The sequence below is a fragment of the Rhipicephalus sanguineus genome, unplaced genomic scaffold, assembly GCF_013339695.2.
Source record: "Rhipicephalus sanguineus isolate Rsan-2018 unplaced genomic scaffold, BIME_Rsan_1.4 Seq4856, whole genome shotgun sequence".
Classification (NCBI taxonomy): domain Eukaryota; kingdom Metazoa; phylum Arthropoda; class Arachnida; order Ixodida; family Ixodidae; genus Rhipicephalus; species Rhipicephalus sanguineus.
The window spans coordinates 1,248-26,469 of record NW_023615355.1 but is presented as its reverse complement, the minus strand read 5'-3'; the positions used below and the strand labels follow the sequence as shown (position 1 = coordinate 26,469).

At 47.3% G+C, this 25,222-nt stretch overlaps 1 protein-coding gene and 12 non-coding genes across 13 annotated transcripts; all 13 read right to left on the bottom strand.

Annotated features, from left to right (window-relative positions):
* Nucleotides 1-3,198: 3,198 nt before the first annotated feature.
* On the bottom strand, nt 3,199-3,270 carry Trnag-ucc (transfer RNA glycine (anticodon UCC)). Its single transcript has one exon. It is a non-coding gene; the product is annotated as a tRNA-Gly (tRNA).
* Nucleotides 3,271-12,053: 8,783 nt separating this feature from the next.
* On the bottom strand, nt 12,054-13,262 carry LOC125756697 (uncharacterized). Its single transcript, XM_049411602.1, has one exon. It carries the CDS (start codon nt 13,260-13,262, stop codon nt 12,054-12,056), a length of 1,209 nt encoding a protein of 402 aa, XP_049267559.1.
* Nucleotides 13,263-13,470: 208 nt separating this feature from the next.
* Nucleotides 13,471-13,542, bottom strand: Trnad-guc (transfer RNA aspartic acid (anticodon GUC)). Its single transcript has one exon. It is a non-coding gene; the product is annotated as a tRNA-Asp (tRNA).
* A 376-nt stretch (nt 13,543-13,918) lies between these two features.
* On the bottom strand, nt 13,919-13,990 carry Trnad-guc (transfer RNA aspartic acid (anticodon GUC)). Its single transcript has one exon. It is a non-coding gene; the product is annotated as a tRNA-Asp (tRNA).
* Nucleotides 13,991-14,363: 373 nt separating this feature from the next.
* Trnad-guc (transfer RNA aspartic acid (anticodon GUC)) lies at nt 14,364-14,435 on the bottom strand. The gene has a single exon. It is a non-coding gene; the product is annotated as a tRNA-Asp (tRNA).
* A 152-nt stretch (nt 14,436-14,587) lies between these two features.
* Nucleotides 14,588-14,659, bottom strand: Trnad-guc (transfer RNA aspartic acid (anticodon GUC)). Its single transcript has one exon. It is a non-coding gene; the product is annotated as a tRNA-Asp (tRNA).
* Nucleotides 14,660-19,791: 5,132 nt separating this feature from the next.
* Trnaa-agc (transfer RNA alanine (anticodon AGC)) lies at nt 19,792-19,864 on the bottom strand. Its single transcript has one exon. It is a non-coding gene; the product is annotated as a tRNA-Ala (tRNA).
* Nucleotides 19,865-20,053: 189 nt separating this feature from the next.
* Trnaa-agc (transfer RNA alanine (anticodon AGC)) lies at nt 20,054-20,126 on the bottom strand. The gene has a single exon. It is a non-coding gene; the product is annotated as a tRNA-Ala (tRNA).
* A 449-nt stretch (nt 20,127-20,575) lies between these two features.
* Trnaa-agc (transfer RNA alanine (anticodon AGC)) lies at nt 20,576-20,648 on the bottom strand. Its single transcript has one exon. It is a non-coding gene; the product is annotated as a tRNA-Ala (tRNA).
* A 450-nt stretch (nt 20,649-21,098) lies between these two features.
* Trnaa-agc (transfer RNA alanine (anticodon AGC)) lies at nt 21,099-21,172 on the bottom strand. Its single transcript has one exon. It is a non-coding gene; the product is annotated as a tRNA-Ala (tRNA).
* Nucleotides 21,173-21,623: 451 nt separating this feature from the next.
* On the bottom strand, nt 21,624-21,696 carry Trnaa-agc (transfer RNA alanine (anticodon AGC)). Its single transcript has one exon. It is a non-coding gene; the product is annotated as a tRNA-Ala (tRNA).
* Nucleotides 21,697-21,885: 189 nt separating this feature from the next.
* Nucleotides 21,886-21,958, bottom strand: Trnaa-agc (transfer RNA alanine (anticodon AGC)). Its single transcript has one exon. It is a non-coding gene; the product is annotated as a tRNA-Ala (tRNA).
* A 970-nt stretch (nt 21,959-22,928) lies between these two features.
* Trnaa-agc (transfer RNA alanine (anticodon AGC)) lies at nt 22,929-23,001 on the bottom strand. The gene has a single exon. It is a non-coding gene; the product is annotated as a tRNA-Ala (tRNA).
* Nucleotides 23,002-25,222: the final 2,221 nt, after the last annotated feature.

The following is a 25,222-nucleotide window of genomic DNA, read 5'->3' as shown; positions in this document are numbered from 1 at the left end:
ATCTCTTGGAGCAAGGCGGTCACGTGAATCCGACGTAAGATTTCTTGATGAGAATGTCGTTTTGCGACATGTCATCGTCGTCGTCCTAAGCCTATGTTACGTCCACTGCACGAGGATGGCCTCTCACTTTAATCTCAAGTTTACTATGTACTGATCGAGATGATTTACATGCGTGAAATAAAAAGCACAACCATTCAAAATATCAGAAAAGACCTAACGGTCTTCCTTTATTGAGAAATAAATTGAAAAGAGGGGTGTCACCGTTGTGTGGCGTTGGCTGCCTCCTCTTGCTTATTAATGTATTGTATTAAAACGTAAGGAATGTAATATTGAGGCTGATTCAACTCGAGGTCTCATGTGGTTTTCAATGGCGCGCCCAAGATCTTTGTAATGGGCAAATCGTCGTCCGGCACACTTTCAGGAAAAAGAAACAGTCCCCCGACTCTTTTTTTTTGTGAGTCCTGACTTGCCACGCATGCATCTAAACACACACACACACACACACACACACACACACACACACACCACACACACACACACACACACACACACAATTGACGGCGGGATTGACGGCGACGGTGCACAACGAGTACGAGGAGCGTGCTCTGCGAGAAAGGCGAAGAGGGCGACCACTAGAAGGCGCTCGAGAGGACGACCGATTACAGCGTTCCAAGCTTCTCTACAATATTATATATATATATATATATATATATATATATATATATATATATATTATATATATATGATATATTATATATATATAGATATATAATATATATGTACGGTGACGGCGACGGTGCACAACGACGACAGTCGTTGTGCACCGTCGCCGTCACTCCGCCGTCAATAAACGCCTTTACAATGTATATAGCTTACATTTCAATATATGCAATTTCCAAAGTGAAAAGTGGCAGGCGTCGGCATACCACAGCGTGAACATTTCGCAATAATTCCCCAATAAAGGAAGACCCGTTAGCTATTTTGTGATACTGCGTGTGTGTGTGCTTATATATATATATATATATATATATAATATATATATATATATAATATATATATATATCTATATATATATATATATATATATATATATATATATTATATATATATATATATATATATATATATAACTTCTCGCATGCATTATAAAAAAGGTAAGTAGGTCAGTGCGTCCTAACAAAGTGCGGAATTTTTCAGCGAAGATGTCCAGCGTCCTGGCCACTTGCCACTTCTACAAAAACTACGGTAGGCACTGCGTATAACAGTACAGGAAACAATGTTCACTGTTATTATACACAACGAGGCATTATTTCGCAGCAGGTTCAGAGATTATTCAGTGAGCACGGCGGCCTGTCTCACAGCAGTTCAGCATCTGCTGCTTGTCCTTTTGTCCTTTGCTGTACCGGTGAAACAACAGCTGTGTGAGCTCACTGATGTTTAAAGCACGTAGTCGAGCGGATGGTTTCCACAAATTGCAATAGCTCTCGTGTTTTGCAATGCTCCTTTGTTTTTGTTTTTTTTGTTTTTTTAACGTCAACCGTCCAGCTCTTTCGCATGCTGTTTAGTGCGAATAGAGTGCGAGTGTAGTCAATGTAATCGATATGAACATACCTTTAGGCTATGTTGAATCCGCACAGCTACTGTAGCTCACAACGGCAAGACACTGATGGAAGAGACGCGGCCACCTCATTGATGTATATCTATAGCGAATGTTGGACTGTTGCCCACGGGGAAAGGGTTTTCAACGTGGGATTTCTATATTGTATGCTTTAAAATAAGTTAGAAGTAAAAGTGCAAAGTATGCTTAAGAAATGCACCGATGCGGAGGAAGCGCATACTTATAGATAGTAGGGCATTACGAAAATAGAGGCTTTGGAAATGCACGCCTTTTGGAAGAAATATTTCCTCCGAGAAGAAGCTTCATCAAAGCATTGTCGCGGTACAAATTATACGTAGGCCATTACGCGATTATATCTCTGATGACAACGACAGCAGTCACACCAAGCAAGCTTCAAGAAGTGGAAATCATTATTCTTTCATAGATGAATTTAATAAATGAAGTGACTGGCATCAACCGCATGAGGATCGACGTCCGTTGTGAACAGTTCTTGCGTCTGCAGTGGTTACCCGTCATGTATATAGGAGATGCCCTGGGACACAGATAGGAAGAACCTGGACATCGTCACTTAATGCATATGTAGTAGTAGTAGTAGTAGTAGTAGTAGTAGTAGTAGTAGTAGTATTTTTATTTTATTTCTTGGAGCACAAGAAAAAAGAACAAAAGCAAAAGGCGTTTGATGAGCCTGACAAAGGCCTCTGTGTACCTGAAGTTTGTCACAGATACACATTTCTTGCACGTACACACACACAAAAAAAATGTTTTGACGCATCATGTAACCACATGAGCGCTAACAAAGTAGTAATACAAAGAGTCCTGTAAATGTATATCGCGGAAACAGGCCTCAGTTTATATATTAACCGTGTATGCCGTATTAAAAAAAAAAATCAACGCAAGCCACACATGGCACGCTTAACATACTGCATATAAAGAAGTCTTACACAAATAAGAAAAAAAGACAAGAACGGAAAAGATTATGCTTCCTATAACCATGTGAGCAATAAAAAACTTGTATTTACTTCTTAGAAAAGAAACAATGACACACTTTCCATAAAGTACCAAAAATTCCTTACCACAAACTCGCTACAAGATCTGCGGAATATTGTTTAGTGGCAATAAGTTATTGCTTTCTTTTTTCAACAAAAGAATGTCATCTTTCAAATTTAAAAGCTCTTCCATCCCGTGTCGCGTAAGTCGAGTTAACATAAAAGCGAAGAAGTTCTAGGAACGCAGACGGCCTTGTTTCGATTCTCACTGCAACCGAAGATTTTCGTTATTAATTTTATTTGTATCTTTGCCGATTTTTCGGTCACAGACAACGCTGATTTTTTCGCTTACAACCACCGACGCGGATACCGACACTGGCACTTCTGCGAATCGAGCTCTTTAACGCTATCGCCTTAACATATATAGGTTGACGAGGACTACGATGATCGATGACGTAAAAGGATATTTCTAAACTAGCAATTTTACGGTGGATTTACATGACCGCTTGCCTCCCCGAAATTGAAAATCTACTAACCACCTAATACATGCGGAAAGCGTTGGCTATTAGAAAAAGAACAACAACAAAAAACGCTTGCGTCGGCCGGGAATCGAACCCGGGTCAACTGCTTGGAAGGCAGCTATGCTAACCACTATACCACCGACGCTTTTCTTTTTCTTTATTGCCTGTCTTTGGCCCACATAAACAATATACATATTTACAGATATTTACACAAAACAATCAAGAACATTGTTAAAAAACGACCGCTCAAATGTGTGGCCGCACATGCGTTAAAATGTTTTCATCGTCGATAATAATTCGACGCGTGGCAACCACTTTGGAGTAAATTCCTGCAACTTTTGTTCCTCCACAAAATTCCTTATGCTTTCTTTGAAGTACTGGGTAGGCGATCGTGCATCTACATCAACGTGACTGAATGCCATTCTGGATTTCCAGATGCTATGAAGAGCCATAGCATTATCATGTCGAATGGGGTACCGTCGTCACTTTGTATTGGCAAATAGCGAATCCCATGTGCATCAAGGGGAAACTCTTTTTTGATTGTGCGCTGGAGCACATCCCAAAGAAAGACAGCATCCCAACAGTCCAGGAATACATGCTCAATTGTCTCCTCCTTTCTGCATATTATGCAATGCGTGCCCCAAGGAACATAAAACCCCTTTTCAGCCATCCATGATTTGACAGTCAGCGTACCGGTGTGTAATTTAAAAAGAAATTCTTAACACCTGGCGGTATTAGCATCGCCTTGACGCGCTTTAGTACAGTGTGCCCATGGCCTACATTGTAAAGGGACCGATATAAGGCACTGGTAGAAACACACACATAGGTCCTTGTACAGTTTTTTACGCTTGACTTCACTCAAGTACTCAAGTGAAAACCGCGCTGACAAAAGCCTACAGGAAAGCACAACTTCGCGAAGAAAACCATAAACACCACAAGGCATGCTGCCGGTGGAGACAACCATGTTAGGCAAGTGTTGCCCCAGGCGCAGTTGACAGACAGTTCGCAGGAATGGGTTGCTAACGTCCCGAAAGAAATAAAACCGACTGACTACCTGTCTTAAAAACAAATGCGACAAGCCCAGTCCTCCATTTCGCACTCGAAGAAATAAATTGGTTCGACTTGATCTTTCCCAAGACGAAGCCCACACGAACACTGCGAACACACGGTGAAATCTTTGGATGTTTACCCTTGAACAATGTAAGACTTGTAGGGTATACCAAATTTTACTCATTAAGAAGATGTTGCAAATTGTGGCTTTAGAAAACATAGACCAATTCCAGCCATTCCACTTATTTACTCTGTCCCGCAGTTTATCCACTTCGCTCCTCCAGTGCGAATCGCTGTCTTTGTAGCACTCGAGGGGGGCACCCAAGTATTTCACCGGTGTCGTAACAAAACTCATGCTGGCAAAACTGTCTGGAGTTTCTGGCGAGTCACCGTGCCAAAAGCCCAGGCATTTGCCCCGTTTACCGCGCTGCCGCTCGCAGCACAGAAGCTTTTAGCACATTTGACAGCTTGTGTATGCTGTCTGAATCAGCGCAAAAAATGGCAATATCGTCCGCATAAGCCAACAGCCGGACTTCAACCTCATGCAGCTTAAACCCGCGAACACAGTCATTCTCTATGACATTCAAACAAAAAGACTCTATGTACAAACAGAACAATAGTGGTGAGAGAGGGCAACCTTGACGGACCGAACGCTTGACAGGGATGCGCTCCCCACCGCCTTGTTAACGATTAGCCGCGTTGAGCAGTCTGGTACGCCATGGCACCCCCTCTCTAATTATTTTTACCTAAATCACATGTTCTAAAATGCACAGAAGAATTTCATGAGGCACCCTGTCGAAAGCCTTCTCCAGGTCGATTTGGAGCATTGCCACTCGTGCTCCAATAGCGTCGCAGCATTCGAGGATACTCCGTGCTGCGTGTATATTAGTGAAGATAGTTCGGCCTTTAATGCCGCACGTCTGGTGCGGCCCCACGAGCTCCGTAATGACTGTTTGCAACCTCTTAGCTAGGATTTCATAAATATCTTATAATCTCCATTAGTGAGGCAGATTGGGCGGTAAGAAGTTACTCTGCGCAGGGCAACGGGGTCTTCCGATTTCGGTATAAGAACAGTGTGGGAAAAAAGAAAAGGACGGGGGTAACACTTTCAGCTCGAATGCCTCATTGTATACGTCGGTTAGGACTGGTGATATTGCTAAATTGAAACATTTATAAAAGGCGGAAGTCAGACCATCAGGGCCAGGGGACTTCCCTGGATGCATACTTTCAATAGCACTTTTACTTCCTCTTCTGAAATGGGTTCCTCCATATTTCTTTCGTATTGTTGTCTAGCTTTGGCATCAGCGTTAAAAACTCTTTTTTAAAACGGTCGACGTCGACTGAGCAGGCGGCGAATAAACCATTGAAGTGCTCAAAGAAAGCGCACTCAATATCGTCTGCTGCATCGCTGACTTTACCATCGTGTTCAATTTCTGTTATCTGATTACGTCGCGCGTGCCACTTTTCTGAGCCCAACGCCCTTTTGACGGTGCTTCTCCATTATCAGTCTCTGGGCCCTTGCCCGCACCATAGCACCACGGTATCTTTCGATATCGAACTGTTCTATTTTGCGTTTCAATGCTCGAATATCGTCAATAAACATGCCGGGCATCCTACATTCTTCACTGATCAATTTTTCCAGGTTTCTGCGCATCTTCTTTTCTTCTGCTCCTTTTCTCTGCTTATAGCACTCGAGCGCTCCAAAGCCTTCATTTTAACCGCCTGCTTGAAGTTCTCCCATTTTTCTCTGAACGTCTTCTTACCCACCACTTTCATTTCTTCAACTTCCGTCATTACTTCTGCCATAAACTTTTCATCGCTCAGCAGGTTCGAATTTAATTCCATAGTGCCACTCGATGCCCCTTTTCCTTTCTTTCGTGCTAGCTACTAGAAAGCTCACCAAGCAGTGATCACTAAATGAAACGGCGCTAACACGGCATTCCTTGCAAAATGGCACCAAATCAAGGCTCACGTACGCCCTATCTAGTCGGGCGTGGCTGGCTGCCTGAAATGGGTGTACTGCTTAGTCCTCCCACCACCGAGACATTCAGCCACATCCTCCAAGCCATGGTCACTTATTATATCGCTTAGTACAACGGTACTTGCACCCTTGTACTGTCGAGCACTAGTTTTGTCATTGGCTGAAAGAACGCAGTTGAAGTCGCCAATAATGATAAGCAGCCGGTTACACTGGGTATACTGTTTTAGCTGTTCAAAAATACGCGTCTTTCATCGGCAACAGTCGGTGCGTACAAACAAATTACACGCCATTCCAAAGACGAAAGCAAGAGATCACACACAATGAGCCGACCAGACGGACATGACGTTACGGCTTCTATTTTAGCACCCAGACTCTGTCGGACGAAGAGAACACAGCCGGAAGAAGTTCCTACGGCCATGGCTAACTATAGCAGAGTACCGCGACAAGAATGGCGCACCATGCCCCAGCTTCCTCGTCGCCATCGACTTTAGTCTCCTGCACTGCCAGAATGTCAAGATCGAGGTCGCTTACTAGTCGGTTACAGTTGACATTGCTTTCTCCTGAGGCAAGGCCACGCACATTTTAGAGTGGCCACACGGATTGAATTTTTTATTTGCTTCATTTTAAGGCTGTGAAGAAACCAGGGCATGGCGCTACCTCACAGCTGCACTTCCTCCTGAACGCCTTGCCCCAGTACAGTCCTCACGGTGGCAAAGGCGGCGTTTCCGCCGTCTTGCGCTCCGTTGGAATGTTCGGCCGTGGCCGAAGGAGAGCCGCTGCGCGGGAGCGCGTTTAGGCGGGTGGCTCGTCCGTCCGCGGCCGCACATGGGTCCCCTTCTCGTTTTTCTCGTGCGTCGTGGGGACGCTTGCCCCGTCGCACTGGCACTGTCGCTGTCCATCACAGTCATCGGTTCTGGTTCGGAGGAGGTGTCAGCGGTTCCGCTGGGAAAGGTGGTGTCGCCGGGCTGCTCTTGCAGCTCATGGACTTTCATCCTTCCTTCTACACTTCGTGTGTGGATCCAGCCACTTCGGGCTTACGTGGTGCTTCACGCAGGCCTCTTCTTGTGAGCTCTACTCGAAAGACCCATCTTGGACAGCCGAGTTTGGGCACATCCTGCTGTTTCCTCTGAGTTCTGCCTCGTCCATGAGGTGCTCCAGTACGTCGTTTTGCCTGGGCCTAGTCCGGAACGCTGGCGTAGTCCTCCTTGCGCAATCCGCGCGTCTCTTCGTGGCCGAAGCCGGCGACACGATGCAGCGTGGTATCGGCAAGTACGTGCCGATCCGGAAGTGCCCCATGTACCCTTGCCCCGCACGGCCACACGGAGCACGGCCCGGAACAACAAGAGTCACTCTCCGGCAATCTTGAGCTGGTGCGGAATGTCATCGACCTGAAGTCGGAGTGCAACTTCAACCCACAGACCGTGTCGTCGAGCCCTTTTCAGTGACGCCTTGCGCTTCCACTTCTCCCGCGTCACCTCACACACATTACTCCCGTAGGGAGTCAAGAACACACGCACGTCTTCATCGTCACGCCGTGCAGCACCAATGTAGCTTCAAGCGAACCTCGCGGTTATTTGGGTCGATGAGCAAACATGGGCGATCCTTTACCTTCACGTCGACGGCGGAGAGCAATTTCCGAGCAGCGTCAGCACTCGTCATTCTCACGGCCCACACGTGGTTCATTTGATACGCCCCCAACGCCAAAACGTCGGGGAGCGCACCAAGCTTGGCCAGAGTGTCCGGTAATCTTCGACGCGGTAGGGTCGGGCTCTTGGATCGCCATGCATAAAAACTGTGTTCGTAACGATGCGTCCGGAGGCACATTGGGCAGAATCACCTGATAATCTCCGAACTAGGAACAAAAACCTGTTACCGCGGCCCACTCGGGCCGCTGACCCGCTCCGTCAGAGCCAAACATCCCGCGACCGTTTCGCCTCGAAAACCGGAAGTGGGAATGATACCACCGACGCCACACGCTCACATCCGCATTCGCTGCTATTTTTCTCTGCGCCAGCACATCCGCCCGGAGGAAAGCAGCCGGTGAGCGCGTGTCCTGCTTCGCGATTTTAAAAAGTTATAAACGTTCGCGATTAAAAAATGAACACGTAAAAAGCTTGCGTCGGCGGGAATCGAACCCGGGTCAACTGCTTGGAAGGCAGCTATGCTAACTACTATACCAGCGACGCTTTTTTTTTATTTAAAACCTGTTCGTAGCGATACAGACATTGGACAGCACAGACACCATCGGCCCCAGCCGAAAAATCAACCATGTGCATCCGCGATTGTATCTTGTTGATGAATTATGTTAATAGTATTTCATTGTAGCCAATTGTTCAACGGCAGGTAACCACTCTGGTGGTTCACTAAGATTTTTGTACACTTCTCGAATAAAGAGAACATTTTCTTTAAAGTATTCACTAGCAGGCCTATATCTACATCTTCATTTTGCACAGGCCATTCGTGTTTTCCACACGCCGTGCATACAAAGTAGCATCACCATGTCATAGGGCACACCTCCTGTTTCTTCAAATGGTAAAAACCGGATACCGAATGGTGTTAGTGGGAACTCTTTTTTAAAAGTCCTTTGTAGAATATCCCAAAGGAAGACGGAGTCCCAACAATCCAAGAAAATATGCTCAATGGTTTCGGGTTTTTTGCAAATGTAGCAGTTACACCCCAAGGTAGAAATATTCCCTTCTCTTTTAGCCATGGCTTGACAGGAAGCGTGCCCGTGTGTAGCATAAAGAAAAACGTCTTTTTGGTAGCCCTCACTGGCATTCTTCTAACCCGTTTTAAAACATTCTTTTCATTCCCGAGTACATATATCGCCCGGTATCTTGGAACAGGACACATAACATGCACCAAATCTCTGTACAATCGCTTTTTCGTGACAGCGCTCAAATATTCTAACGAAACGTGTGCTCTCAGGAACCGATAAGCACTTATTATCTCATACCAAAACCCTTTCACTGACACTGTTGGTGCTGGGCTTGACGTAACTAGAAAATCTGTCATTGCGTCACTCAGTTGCGTCTGGATGACACATCGCAAGAAACCATTACTTTCATCACGCAGGAACATGAATCTAGCCACTATCTGCTTGAAAAACAAGTTTTGTAATCCCAGTCCCTCTTTTTTCACCGAATGAAACAAATTCAAACGACTTGTACGCTCCCATTTAGATCCCCACACGAAAACCGCAAAAATTCTGTGCATCTTCTGCGCACTCATTCGGGACATACATAATACATGTAACATGTAAAACACTTTGGCGACAAGAAACACATTACACACTGCCGATTTCGCAAATATTGAGAGGCTCCTGCCTCCCCACCTGGTCGTTTGCGCCTGAACCCGTTCAGCTTGTTCTGTCCACTGCGTATTCGCATCTTGGTAATGTTGTAAAGGCACGCCGAGGTAACTGGTCAGGGTGTCGGTGAACGCTATGCTTTCGAAAACTGTCCGCCTACTACTCCACTGGCCATGCCAGAAGCCTAGCTTTTTTGCCAGTTTATGGCACTACCAGTGCTGCTACAGAATTGTCTAGCATCTTTAATTGCCCTTCCCGGAATGCTCTCTTGGTCTGTACCGAACAGCGCAATATCGTCTGCGTACGCTAGTATTTTTACCTCTTGGTTTATTAGACGATAGCCACGGATATTTGGTTTCACGTATCTTAGACAGGAAGGCTCAAGAAAAATAGCAAAGAGCAACGGCGACAGGGGACATCCTTGACGCACTCCTGAAAGCACCGGTATGTTGTCACTCAGTCGTTTATTTATTATCAGTTGAGCAGAGCATTTTTCATAAGCCCATGGCGACACCGTCGTGAATGATTCCACCTACATTGATGTATTCTAACGTGGCCATAAGAATGCTGTGAGCAACTCTGTCGAAAGCTTTTTACAAATCGAGCTGGACCATTGCCACGCACCCGAGGCTGGAGTCGCAACACTCCAGTATACTCTGGCGACGTGAATATTAGTGAATATTGTTCGCTTCTTTATTCCGCAAGTTTGATGAGGACCAACTATTGTGTAATAACAGACTGCAGTCTTTTCCCTAGTACCTTCATGTATATTTTATAATCCACATTCGTGAGACTTATAGGTCTATATTTCTTTACTGACTGTAGCTTGATTGGGTCATTTGTTTTAGGTATTAGCACAACGTTACTTCTTCTAAATGAGGGTGGTAGCTGTTTAAGTTCGTATGCTTCTGTTATAACACTGTGAAGTATTCTGCAACTTCCATCTCAAACGTTTTGTAGAAGAGCGCTCCCAGCCCATCAGGTCCTGGCGACTTTCCGCTACCAAGGGTTTCTATAGCGTGTAAAATTTCAGTGACTGAGATGGGCCTTTCGAGCCCCTCTTTCACTTCGTCATCTACCTTTGGCAGGAGCGCCAGAACGGTATCTACGAACTCTTCCGATACTTTGACCTGTCTGCTTAACAGTGCCGGTAATGCTCAACAAAGGCTGTCTGTATTGTACTTTGGTCTGCCGACAAAGCGTCGTTGTACCAGATTTCTTCAATACGGTTACTTGAGGCGTAACCTTTCTCTTCACTGAGCGCGCCTTTTGTTGGCGCTTCCCCTTGCCATAGTCACTCCGTTCGTGCCCTTATCACAGCGCCTTGATAACGTTCCGCATCCATCGCTTCAAGTTCGCTTTTGATCGTTTTATTTCTGTACTAAATAATCCCGGTACAGTGCACTCGGCGTTTTGAAAGTAACCTAGCATGTTTTGTAATTCTTTTTCCCTTTGTTTTGCTTTGCGGCGTATCACCGTCGTCCTCTCGATCGCAAGTAGTTTTACTTCGTTTTTAAAATTCTCCCTTGTCTCCGCTATGTTTGACACAGCCTCCTTTCTTACAGTTTGGATTTTTTCCATTATAGCTCTCACGAAGCATTCGTCTTTTAAGATGTTATCATTCATTTTCCAGAGTTCCCAGTTAAACTTCGAGCCGCTGTATTTTTTCCCGACCGTACACACCACTATGCTGTGGTCACTAAAGCTCACATGTTTCACTGCGTAGTTCGTGAGCCTTGGCACAAGACCCGCTGACATGTATATCCGGTCTAGCCTAGCATGGCTCTCCCCTTGGAAGTGAGTGTAAAATACTTCATTTCCACTTAAGATGTTTCCGACATCGGCTAACTCAAAATTCGACACGATTTCATGAAGTCTGATTGCACTCGTATCTCTACCTCTCGTATTCTGTACACGGTCTTCAGGCATACAAACACAATTAAAATCTCCTAGGACAACCACATTTCTGTCAGGTGTCAAAAGGTTGGCCACATAATCAAAAAATGCAGTTCTTTCATTTAGGATGTTTGGAGCATACACACATATTATTCGCCAACATACATCATGTAAAGCAAAATCACACAGTACAAATCGTCCATCCTGGGTTGTTAACACACTTTGTTCAACGATACCGACAGAATTACGCAGCATTAATAAACACCCTCCTGACTTGCCCACCGCATGACATACGCAAACATTGTACCGTGATTTAAACATACCAACCATTTTCGTTGTTTGCTCTTCACTTTCAATCTTTGTTTCTTAGACAGCAAGAATGTCTATGTCGTTTTCCATCAACAGGCGATTTAGTTGCACTTGTCGCCGCCTGGACGTTAACCCTCGAACATTAAACGTGGCAATACGAAGTGCTACATTATTATTACTGGCCATGAAAACAGAAGAGAAAGCTCAAAGGACACTCGCACAACGAATTATACTGCAAACAAATTTACATCGTTCTGCTCTCCCTTCATGTTTGACGCATAGTTTGTAGGCCCACCAGTGCCGTTGCAAACTAGCACTAGGGTCAGGAAGTTCCGCACGAAGACCGTCCACAGCCATAGACCACTCCCAGACAGCGACCCCGCTACGGCGGGGCAGCCAACGGCGAATTCCGCTTGTCAGGAGGAATGTTCGGTTTTGGTTTCAGGGTTGCGCGTCTGAGAAGGGTAGCTTTCGGAGGAGGACCCTCGCAGCTACCGTCATCACCTTCACGTCCATCTCCTCCCTCTGACGGGTCCCTGGGCCTCTTTGAGCTCGCACCGGTTAAATCCATGCCCTCAACAGGCTCTTCAGCAGCGTCTACTCCAGGGGAGCTTCGAGGAGCCTCCCCCTTAGTAGCCACCGGCTTTGGACGTACCATGGACGCCTCCGCTCCCGGTACGTCTTCACCTTTGTTATCTTGACTCTCGTCCTTTCTTCCGCTGGGCTGACATTCTCCACTAGCCTTCAGATCGGACCTCACCTGCAAAGCAGGCGAGTCGCTGCTCCCTCCAGAAGTTGCTTCCGCGTCGGCCTGGTCCATCATGTGTTCCTCCAAGGCTTCACCCCTGCCAGATCCGGTCACGTTGGCATAGCTCCTCACGCACTGAGTCTCGTCGTGGCCGTAACGACGACAGAGCCCACAGCGTGGCACACGACACTCGCGCCGGATATGGCCGGTGCCGTGGCACCGGAGGCAGAGCGGGGCTCTGCCAGGCACGAACACGAGCGCATGGTCTTCCCCTACTCGTAGCTGATGTGGTATGTCTTCAGTGGTCATGCCAGCTTTCAAGCGCAGCGACACCAGCCTAGTGTGAGAGCCTTTGTCCCCGCATCCTGGAACATGCCACTTCTCCCTGCATATCTCAGTCACGGTGCCGTATGGCGCTAAGGCTGTTCGAACTTCCTCGTCGGGCGTCGTGTGAAGCAACCAGTACATCTTCATCCTAATGTCCTGGTGACAGGGGTCAATAGCGACGCACCGGTGGTCCTTAACGCGGAGCGTTTTCGCCGACAAAAGCTTCTTTTTTCCCTCCTCGTCCTTAAAAGTTATTGCCCAAACGTGGTTCATCTGATACGCCCCTAGGGCCGTCACCTCCGGCATCAGCTTGAGACGATCGAGCGCATCGCAAAAATGCTCAACTCGGTAGGGGCGGGCTTTTAAATCACCATGCAAAAACACAGTATTGCAGACGGTTGTACCTGATGGAAGCTGGGGCAAAATGAGCTGATTGTTCTGTGTCGACGTTTCCATAAGACTGATACCGCGACTCGTCTGGGCCACTGAAACCGCCCCTTTCGAGGAGCACAACATTCCGCGTCCGTTCACTACGGTGGCCGGAAGTGGAATCTCTATACTAACGAGGAGATGCGCCGGTGGATACAGAGACTGTCACGTTGCGATCAGGTGTGCAAGATGCTGCGCTCAACGTCAGCAGCTTCGGAGGTAGACAAGGAGAGGAAAGTGATAACAGGAAGCGCAGCATAATAGGTGAGTAAACAAGGAAAAAAAAAGAGAAACGCTCCCCGTCGGGGAATCGAACCCCGGTCTCCCGCGTGACAGGCGGGGATACTGGCCACTATACTAACGAGGAGATGCGCCGGTGGATACAGAGACTGTCACGTTGCGATCAGGTGTGCAAAATGCTGCGCTCAACGTCAGCAGCTTCGGAGGTAGACAAGGAGAGGAAAGTGATAACAGGAAGCGCAGCATAATAGGTGAGTAAACAAATGAAAAAAAAGAACGCTCCCCGTCGGGGAATCGAACCCCGGTCTCCTGCGTGACAGGCGGGGACACTGGCCACTATACTAACGAGGAGATGCGCCGGTGGATACAGAGACTGTCACGTTGCGATCAGGTGTGCAAAATGCTGCGCTCAACGTCAGCAGCTTCGGAGGTAGACAAGGAGAGGAAAGTGATAACAGGAAGCGCAGCATAATAGGTGAGTAAAGAAAGGAAAAAAAAGAACGCTCCCCGTCGGGGAATCGAACCCCGGTCTCCCGCGTGACAGGCGGGGTTACTGGCCACTATACTAACGAGGAGATGCGCCGGTGGATACAGAGACTGTCACGTTGCGATCAGGTGTGCTAAACGCTGCGCTCAACGTCAGCAGCTTCGGAGGTAGACAAGGAGAGGAAGTGATAACAGGAAGCGCAGCATAATAGGTTAGTAAACAAAGGAAAAAAAAGAACGCTCCCCGTCGGGGAATCGAACCCCGGTCTCCTGCGTGACAGGCGGGGATACTGGCCACTACTAACGAGGAGATGCGCCGGTGGATACAGAGGACTGTCACGTTGCGATCAGGTGTGCAAATGCTGCGCTCAACGTGAGCAGCTTCGGAGGTAGACAAGGAGAGGAAAGTGATAACAGGAAGCGCAGCATAATGGTGAGTAAAGAAAGGAAAAAAAAAGAACGCTCCCCGTCGGGGAATCGAACCCCGGTCTCCCGCGTGACAGGCGGGGTTACTGGCCACTATACTAACGAGGAGATGCGCCGGTGGATACAGAGACTGTCACGTTGCGATCAGGTGTGCAAAATGCTGCGCTCATCGTCAGCAGCTTCGTAGGTAGACAAGGAGAGGAAAGTGATAAAAGAAAGCGCAGCATAATAGGTAGGTAAACAAAGGAAAAAAAAGAACGCTCCCCGTCGGGGAATCGAACCCCGGTCTCCCGCGTGACAGGCGGGGATACTGGCCACTATACTAACGAGGATTTTTTTTTTCTTTATTCAGAACGAGGTACATCGTGTACACACACAAAAAAAGACAGGTGTAGTTTGACAAGAAGTATTTAACAATGCATTAAAACCGCCAATCACACTTTGTTTGGCATAAATTGTTTAAAAGCGCTTTAGTGCTACAAGTTCATTCAGTACAGGGAGCCATTCCGGCTGTTCTTCTCGTGCATTGTATGCATCTCTTATGTAAGCTATACTTTCAATGAAGTATTCTCTGACAGAACGGGCATTCGCGTCAACATGCCGAAATGCCATGCATGATTTCCAAATAGCGTGCATACTTAACAGCATAAACATGTCGTGCCACTGTCACTGTGAACCGGTAGGAAACGGATTCCATGGGGTGTCAAAGGTAAGTCTTTTTTTTAAAGTTCGTTGTAGGATGTCCCAATGAAACGTAGCATCCAAACAGTCCAAAAAAATGTGATCGACACTCTCTGGTTTGCGGCATAGGAGACAATTAACAGACCAGGGAACAAATAAGCCCTTTCCTGCAGCCATGGTTTTACGGGAAGTGTACCAGTGTGTAGCTGAAAGAAAAAGGTCTTTGCTGATGGCCGTACCACCATTATTTTAACCCTTTTAAGAACGTCTTTTCCTGGCCTTTTTCATACATCGCACGATACATCGGCACAGGCAGCATTACATCAATAAGGTCTTTATATAATTGTCTTTTGTCACCACACCAAGGTACTGTAAAGAAAAACGTACTTTTAGTATGTTAAAAGCCGAAACAGCTTCGTTGAGATAACCATGAATGCCGCTACGCCCAGCACAACAAGTGGATACAACAAATTCGGGTAGATAACAGCATAATCTAACTTGTAGCATAGTATGTAAGAAAGGATGGCTCTGATCTCGCAGAAACATAAACCTGGAAACAATCTGCCTTAGAAATAAGTGGGCTAATCCCAACCCACCGGCTTTCACTGACCGGAAAAGATTTGTACGGCTCGTGCGTTCCCACGTGGAGGCCCAAACAAAAGTGGCAAAAATTCTGTGTATCTTCTGTACATTTGAGCGGTTCATGCACAGCACCTGAAGTACATACCAAATTTTGGCTGCTAAGAATAAGTTGCAAACTGTTGACCTCGCGAATATTGATAGGTTTTTTCCTCCCCACTTGTTCGCTTTCTCCCTTAATTTTTCTGTCTCGTCGTTCCAGTATTCACTGGGATCATTATATTTCTGCAGTGGCACACCGAGGTACTTCGTCGGCACGGAGCTCCACTTAACCTTTTCGAAAATTCAGGCTTTTCGTCCCAGGTACCATGCCAAAAAGCTGCACTCTTATCCCAGTTTAAGGCACTGCCTGACCACTTGCAGTACTTGTCTGCTACACTGACTGCTTCACTAATACTCCCTCTGTCTTTACCAAAAACAGCGATGTCATCTGCGTAGGACAGTACTTTGACCTCAGCCGTCATTAACCTAAAACCATGTATCTTGTCGCTATTGATTATGCTCAACAAAAGGCTCCAAGTAGATAGCAAATAACAAGGGGGAAATCGGGCAACCCTGACGGGCACTCCTTGCAATTTGAAAGTTTGCAGTGACTTCCTTGTTAATTACGATGCTAGCAAAACAATTCCTATACGACATCTTCACCCCTTCTAAAATAACATCTCCTACATTTACATGTTTCAATATTGAAAAAAGTACATCATGCATAACACGGTCAAAAGCCTTTTCCAAGTCCAGTTGCAACATGCTACTTGGCTGTCCCATGCATCGCAACACTCAAGTATGCTCCTCGCAGTGTGGATATTGGTTCCTATTGTTCGGCCCTTAATTCCGCATGTTTGGTGCGGTCCTACGATTTAACCGTATTACGCTTTGCAGTCTCTTGGCGAGTACCTTCATAAAAACCTTATAATCAGTGTTAGTGAGGCTTATGGGACGATAAGCACTCACTGACAAGAGCTTCACTGGATCTTCACTTTTGGGTATGAGTACAATATGTGACCTTCGAAAGGACGGCGGCATTTCCTTTACCTCGTAAGCCTCCGCTACGAGGCGTAACAGGAGTTCCGACAGCTCATCTTTGAATGCTTTGCAAAAAGCTGTGCCTAGTCCATCCGGGCCGGGCGTTTTCCCTTCACTTAATTCATTAATGGCCCTTTCAATTTCCCCAACCGATATTGGCTCTTCAAGGCGTGCGGTGGTTTCCTTATCTAGTGTCGGCATTATTGACAAAAACTCGCTGTCCAAGCTGCTTCTCTGTTACCGCTGCACCCAAGAAGTCCTTTATAATAATCCAAAACGCGCTTTCTATCATCTGTTTGTCCGTGGTAGTCACTCCTCCGTATTTAATCTGTTTTATTTCTTTACGCGAGGCGTAGCGCTTTTCTTCGCTCAGCGAGCGTTTCGTCGGAGTTTCCCCCAGCCAAAGGTGTTCTGCGCGTGCGCGTATGACTGCTCCTCTGTATTTTTCAGTGTCCATTATCTCCAGCTGGTTCTTGACCTCTCTTATCTCTTTAGTTAAAGTGCCTGGTCGCGTGCTTTCGACTGACAACAAGAATTCTAGCTGACCTTGTAGTTCTTTTTGCTTTCTTTTTTCATTGTAGCGTAACATGGAAGACCTTTCAATTGCAGCAATTTTAACTTCTTCCTTGAACTGTTCCCATGCAGCGACCATTCGCCCCGACTCAGACGAGCGCACTTTCTCAATAAGTATTTTTACCTTATCCACAAAGGCTTCATCACTAAGTAATTTATTGTTCAGTTTCCACAGTTTCCAAGAAAAGGTTGATCTTTTCTTCTTCACTCCCAGAGAAAACATTACGGCACTGTGATCACTGAAAGCTACTGGTTTGTGCTCGTAACTGTTGCATAGCGGCACGAGTACATCTGATACGTATGCTCTATCTAAACGGGAATGGCAATCGCGCTGGAAATGCGTAAACCTAGCGCCACTTCCAATTTGCAATACGTTTCCTACATCTTCAAAACCCCCCTCTTGCATAAGCTCTGACAGCAACAAAGCACTTTGATCACGAACGGATAGTCTTTTGCTTCTATCTTCTCTGAAGCACACGCAATTAAAATCCCCCAGAATTATCATGTTTCTATCAGATTTTAAATACCGTTCGACACTTGCAAAAAAGGATAACCGCTCAGTTATACTATTCGGTGCATATACGCAAATGATGCGCCATTTTTTTACCAAAACCGTCAAAATCGCACAAAACGAGACGGCCGTCATCGCTAGCATGAACATACTCTTCAACAAATCCTAAAGAGTTCCGCAGAAAGAGAGCACACCCTCCAGAGGTGCCAACAGAATGACATATGCAAACATTATAGCGGGACCGAAAAGGTTCGACCATGCGGTCCGTTTGTTCTTGACTTTCGACCTTCGTTTCCTGTACCGCTATGATATCGAGGTCGTCCTCTAGGAAAAGACGACTAACCTGATATTGCTTTCGTTTAGATCGAAGTCCGCGCACATTTAAAGTTGCGATACGCAACGTAGTTATGGGCTGTGAAGGCCGCGGGCAAGATACGGACCGCATGGTTCTTACCTCGCCGATTGACACATCCCTGGCTTCCCCCGTTGAAGTTGTGGATATGCACGTACAAGTGCGTGCACTTTCCCACACTGCGTCACATAATGATGAAGCCATATTTCGCTATGTCCTTGAGCGCCTATGGATTTAGGTCCCTCGTTGACTGTCTTCCCCCGTGGCTACGAGGGGGCTTCGGCGGCGGACGTGTGCCCGCAGCGATGTTCGGCTTGAACCTCAAGCTGGGTCGCCTGAGCGTTGCCGCTTTCGTTGCCGGCTCACCTCCTGTTGTCCTCTCTGGTTCTGCGTCCTCGTTGCTGACATCTTCAAGCGTTCGGCTTTGCGCTTGTCCCCGCTCTTGTGACGTCCATATCTTCAGGTTGTCCAGTCGACGACCCAATACCTTGCTAATTTTCGTTGTCGCTTTCGGTCCCGCGGTATAGAGCTCACGCTGTTGGTCTGTTGACCCGTTTGTTCAGCCTGAGCCGCTTCGCTTCCTTCGTCCTTTCGGGCCCTTAGAAAGGGGCGTGAATACGGGACCCCGATTTCTGCTTTCCGCTGCTTCTTCTGCATCAGCTTGGTCCATTATGTGCTCCGTGAGATGGTCGCCAGCCACAGGCCCGGCCACACTGGCGTATGTTGGGCACACTCGCTGTCTTCGTGACCATAGCGTCTGCACCGACCACACCGGGGTATGCGACAGTCCCGGCGTCTATGTCCCGTTCGTCGACATCGTAAGCAAAGCGGTGCCCGTCCTGGCACAACCAAAAGCGTTGTTATACCGCCCACTCGGAGCTGGTGTGGTAGGTCTTCGACTGTCAAGCCCGCTTTTAATTGCAGGGTGACAGTCCTGGTCGAGGTTCCTTTATCGGCGATACCTTGGACGCGCCAACGTTCCTTTGATACTTCTGTCACTCTTCCATAATTTGCGAGTGCGGTGCGCACATCTTCATCCGGTACATTATGCAGAAGCCAATAAAGCTTTAGCCGGACATCCTGCTTGTTCGGGTCGATAACGAGGCAGCGCCTTTCCTTTATCTTTACGTCACCAAGTGCTAGCATCTTTTTCGTGGCTTGCGCCTGTACTGAAAGTCACGGCCCAGACGTGGTTCATCTGGAAAGCGCCTAAGGCGAGTACCTCAGGCAACATACCCAGACTAACCAAAGTGTCACGGACGTCTTCAACACGATACGGCCTTGCCTTATATCTCCGTGTAGAAAAACAGTATTCATAACACACGCACCTGTAGGCAACTGCGGCAAAACGACTTCGTAATCCCTGTTCATCTTCGGCGACAATCCTGTTTCCGCGACCCATCTGGGCCGCTGTATCCGCCCCTACGGAGCGCATGATGCACACGTCCGTACACAGCAGTGGCCGGAAAATGGAATCCCCGTCTGGGCTACACCCCCGAGAAGATCGGAAGCATATGCTCGCATCCTGATCGGTAGTTACGCGAGAGCGTTGGTGGAGAAAGAGGGCAGCCGACGAGGGTGGGGACCAGTGTTTGTCGTGACGCGGCTCCTATTACGCCCATTGTTTCATTCCATCAATCAAGCAAAATGTTACTCGCCTCAGCAGAAGAAAAAAAAAGAACATTTGGAGGTGCTGGGTATCGATCCCAGTACCTCTCGCATGCTAAGCGAGCGCTCTACCATCTGAGCTACACCCCCGATGAAGAATCGAAGCATATGCTCGCATCCTGATCGGTAGTTACGCGAGAGTGTTGGTGGAGAAAGAGGGCAGCCGACGAGGGTGGGGACCGGTTTTCTCGTGAAGCGGCTCCTTATTACGCCCATTGTTTCATTACATCAATCAAGCAAAATATTACTCGCCTCAGCGAAGAAAAAAGAAAGAACATTTGGAGGTGCTGGGTATCGATCCCAGTACCTCTCGCATGCTAAGCGAGCGCTCTACCATCTGAGCTACACCCCCGATGAAGAATCGAAGCATATACTCGCATCCTGATCGGTAGTTACGCGAGAGTGTTGGTGGAGAAAGAGGGCAGCCGACGAGGGTGGGGACCGGTTTTGTCGTGAAGCGGCTCCTTATTACGCCCATTGTTTCATTACATCAATCAAGCAAAATATTACTCGCCTCAGAGAAGAAAAAAAAAAGAACATTTGGAGGTGCTGGGTATCGATCCCAGTACCTCTCGCATGCTAAGCGAGCGCTCTACCATCTGAGCTACACCCCGATGAAGAATCGAAGCATATGCTCGCATCCTGATCGGTAGTTACGCGAGAGTGTTGGTGGAGAAAGAGGGCAGCCGACGAGGGTGGGGACCGGTTTTGTCGTGACGCGGGTCCTTATTACGCCCATTGTTTCATTCCATCAATCAAGCAAAATATTACTCAGCTCAGAGAAGAAAAAAAAAGAACATTTGGAGGTGCTGAGTATCGATCCCAGTACCTCTCGCATGCTAAGCGAGCGCTCTACCATCTGAGCTACACCCCCGATGAAGAATCGAAGCATATGCTCGCATCCTGATCGGTAGTTACGCGAGAGTGTTGGTGGAGAAAGAGGGCAGCCGACGAGGGTGGGGACCGGTTTTCTCGTGAAGCGGCTCCTTATTACGCCCATTGTTTCATTACATCAATCAAGCAAAATATTACTCAGCTCAGAGAAGAAAAAAAAAGAACATTTGGAGGTGCTGAGTATCGATCCCAGTACCTCTCGCATGCTAAGCGAGCGCTCTACCATCTTAGCTACACCCCCGATGAAGAATCGAAGCATATGCTCGCATCCTGATCGGTAGTTACGCGAGAGTGTTGGTGGAGAAAGAGGGCAGCCGACGAGGGTGGGGACCGGTTTTGCTCGTGACGCGGCTCCTTATACGCCCATTGTTTCATTCCATCAATCAAGCAAAATATTACTCGCCTCAGAGAAGAAAAAAAAAAGAACATTTGGAGGTGCTGGGATATCGATCCCAGTACCTCTCGCATGCTAAGCGAGCGCTCTACCATCTGAGCTACACCCCCGATGAAGAATCGAAGCATATGCTCGCATCCTGATCGGTAGTTACGCGAGAGTGTTGGTGGAGAAAGAGGGCAGCCGACGAGGGTGGGGACCGGTTTTCTCGTGAAGCGGCTCCTTATTACGCCCATTGTTTCATTACATCAATCAAGCAAAATATTACTCGCCTCAGAGAAGAAAAAAAAAAGAACATTTGGAGGTGCTGAATATCGATCCCAGTACCTCTCGCATGCTAAGCGAGCGCTCTACCATCTGAGCTACACCCCCGATGAAGAATCGAAGCATATACTCGCATCCTGATCGGTAGTTACGCGAGAGTGTTGGTGGAGAAAGAGGGCAGCCGACGAGGGTGGGGACCGGTTTTCTCGTGAAGCGGCTCCTTATTACGCCCATTGTTTCATTACATCAATCAAGCAAAATATTACTCGCCTCAGAGAAGAAAAAAAAAAGAACATTTGGAGGTGCTGGGTATCGATCCCAGTACCTCTCGCATGCTAAGCGAGCGCTCTACCATCTGAGCTACACCCCCGATGAAGAATCGAAGCATATACTCGCATCCTGATCGGTAGTTACGCGAGAGTGTTGGTGGAGAAAGAGGGCAGCCGACGAGGGTGGGGACCGGTTTTCTCGTGAAGCGGCTCCTTATTACGCCCATTGTTTCATTACATCAATCAAGCAAAATATTACTCGCCTCAGCGAAGAAAAAAGAAAGAACATTTGGAGGTGCTGGGTATCGATCCCAGTACCTCTCGCATGCTAAGCGAGCGCTCTACCATCTGAGCTACACCCCCGATGAAGAATCGAAGCATATGCTCGCATCCTGATCGGTAGTTTACGCGAGAGTGTTGGTGGAGAAAGAGGGCAGCCGACGAGGTGGGGACCGGTTTGTTTCCGTGACGCGGCTCCTTATTACGCCCATTGTTTCATTCCATCATCAAGCAAAATGTTACTCGCCTCAGAGAAGAAAAAAAAAAGAACATTTGGGAGTGCTGTGGGTATCAATCCCAGTACCTCTCGCATGCTAAGCGAGCGCTCTACCATCTGAGCTCCACCCCCGATGAAGAATCGAAGCATATGCTCGCATCCTGGATCGGTAGTTACGCGAGAGTGTTGGTGGAGAAAGAGGGCAGCCGACGAGGGTGGGGACCGGTTTTTCGTGACGCGGCTCCTTATTACGCCATTGTTTCATTACATCAATCAAGCAAAAATTTACTCGCCTCAGAGAAGAAAAAAAAGAACATTTGAGGTGCTGGTATCAATCCCAGTACCTTTCGCATGCTAAGCGAGCGCTCTACCATCTGAGCTACACCCCCGATGAAGAATCGAAGCATATGCTCGCATCCTGATCGGTAGTTACGCGAGAGTGTTGGTGGAGAAAGAGGGCAGCCGACGAGGGTGGGGACCGGTTTTCTCGTGAAGCGGCTCCTTATTACGCCCATTGTTTCATTACATCAATCAAGCAAAATATTACTCGCTCAGAGAAGAAAAAAAAAAGAACATTGGAGGTGCTGAGTATCGATCCCAGTACCTCTCGCATGCTAAGCGAGCGCTCTACCATCTGAGCTACACCCCGATGAAGAATCGAAGCATATGCTCGCATCCTGATCGGTAGTTACGCGAGAGTGTTGGTGGAGAAAGAGGGCAGCCGACGAGGGTGGGGACCGGTTTTCTCGTGAAGCGGCTCCTTATTACGCCCATTGTTTCATTACATCAATCAAGCAAAATATTACTCGCCTCAGAGAAGAAAAAAAAAAGAACATTTGGAGGTGCTGGGTATCGATCCCAGTACCTCTCGCATGCTAAGCGAGCGCTCTACCATCTGAGCTACACCCCCGATTTTTTTTTTCTTTATTACCTGGCTTTGGTACAAACACATTACACAGACAACATTGTTATAAAACTACCCTATGTACACTGTACATGAGGACAAAAATTTCAACCGGCAAAGTGCCGGTATCGTCGGTTTAAAATTCAGGCAAAGTGACAAGTGGCTCTACTCTTGAGAGCCACTCGGGCGGTTCCGGTGCCGTTTTATGTATCTCGATGAACCAGTGTACACTCTCTCTGAAATAAGCTCGGGCAGGCCGCGCATCCTTGTCAAAATGCTGACCTGCCATTCTCGAGCGCCACAAAGAGTGGAGGCCCATGAGCATGATTGCGTCAAATGGAACGCCATCTTCGTTCTGTACACTCAGGAATCGAATGCCGTACGGTACAAGGGAAATTCTTTCTTAATTGCTCTCTGCAACACATCCCAGAAATAAACCCCCTCCCAACAATGTAAAAAAACATGATCTATTGTTTCCGGTAACTTGCATATTATACAATGCGTGCCCCAAGGCAAAAAATACCCCTTTCCATCTAAAAAAGTTTTCACTGGCAATGTTCCCGAATGCAGCTTAAAGAAAAATGTTTTCGTTCCAGGCTGCACGTGCATTTTTTTAACTCTCTTTAAAACATTGCTGCCTGGGCCTCCCTCGTACAATGACCTGTACAACGGCACAGGCAACACAACATCACAAAGAGCAAAGTAAAGTTCCTTTCGTTTCACATTAGCAAGATATTCTCTCGAAAACCGTACGGTAAGAAATCTGACACTCGACACTATTTCTTTATAAAAGCCACCAATCCCTCCTACACACTCTTCAGTTGAGACAACATACTCAGGCAGCAGTCTACCTAGTCGCAATTGGCATATGGTGCGCAGGAAAGGATCGGTGACATCTCTAAAGAACAAAAACCGGTTAACCAGCTGACGGAAGAAGAGGTGACCCAGTCCGAGCCCTCCGTCTTTTACCCGTCGGAACAAGTTGGTACGGCTGCACCGTTCCCACCCAGAAGCCCAGACAAAAGTGGCAAATATCCTGTGGAACTTTGCACGTTAGTCCGTGAGCAATGCAGCACTTGCATAACGTACCCGAGCTTGCTTATGAAAAACAGGTTGCAAATAGTGGCTCTGGCAAAGACGATAGGGCACCTGATTTCCACTTCTCTGCTTTCTCCCGTGTGTCCTTAGCCTGGACTTTTCCAATAGTGATCGCGTCGCGATAACACTCCAGCGGGACGCCAACGTACTGCCGGGGTCGTCACCCAGGGACGTTAGCAAGTGGTCAGGTTTCGTTGGCCACGATCCGTGCCAGAGCCCTAGGCACTTGGACCAGTTAAAATCCGCTTCCCGTAGCTTGGCTGAAATCACGCACAGTTTTGACAGCCTGTTCTATACTTGTTTATCCTTTGTGAAAACGGCCTACATCATCTGCATACGCCAGCAGCTTGACTTCAGACCTGCGTGTACTCGGAACCCATTGATTTTATTGTTGTTGATTACCTTCAGCACAATGTTTCAATATAAATACAAAATAACAGGGGGCTGAGGGGGCACCCTGACGAACCGAACGTTGCACACTATGGGGGCCCCCACACTCTTATTCACTATCAACTGGTCGTGCAGTTTCGGTACGCCAGGGCCCCTCCCTCGCAGATGACAGAACCGACATTAGCATGATTTAAAACAGCAAACAAAATTTTGTGATCAACACAATCAAAAGCCTTTTCCAGATCAATCTGCAATATGGCAACCTGCTCATATGAAAAATCACAATATTCCAGTATGCTCCGCGCTTATGGATTTTAGGACAATAGATCGCCCTTGATGCCACATGTCTGGTGAGGCCCGACGATGTCCTTTATGACTGTCTGCAATCTTCGAGCCAATACTTTCATATATATATTATACTCAACGTTGGTTAGGGCTATCGGTCGATAGGCTGTTACGGATCTGAGTTTATGTACATCCTCGTCTTGGGTATGAGAACCAGTGTGGGAAGACCTGTATGAGGAGGCAATGTGTTCAATTTATACGCCTCATTAAATATACCTGTCAGAATCGGGCTAATTTCGTGTTTAAACATTTTATAAAAACGCGGCAGTGAATCCATCCGGTCCTGGGGACTTTCCAGGATGTTACTTGTCTATAGCATGCTCCACTTCGGCCACTGTTATTGCACGCTCCCAAACTTTCCTTCCTTTCGTCGTCCAGACGGGGTAAACCAGAC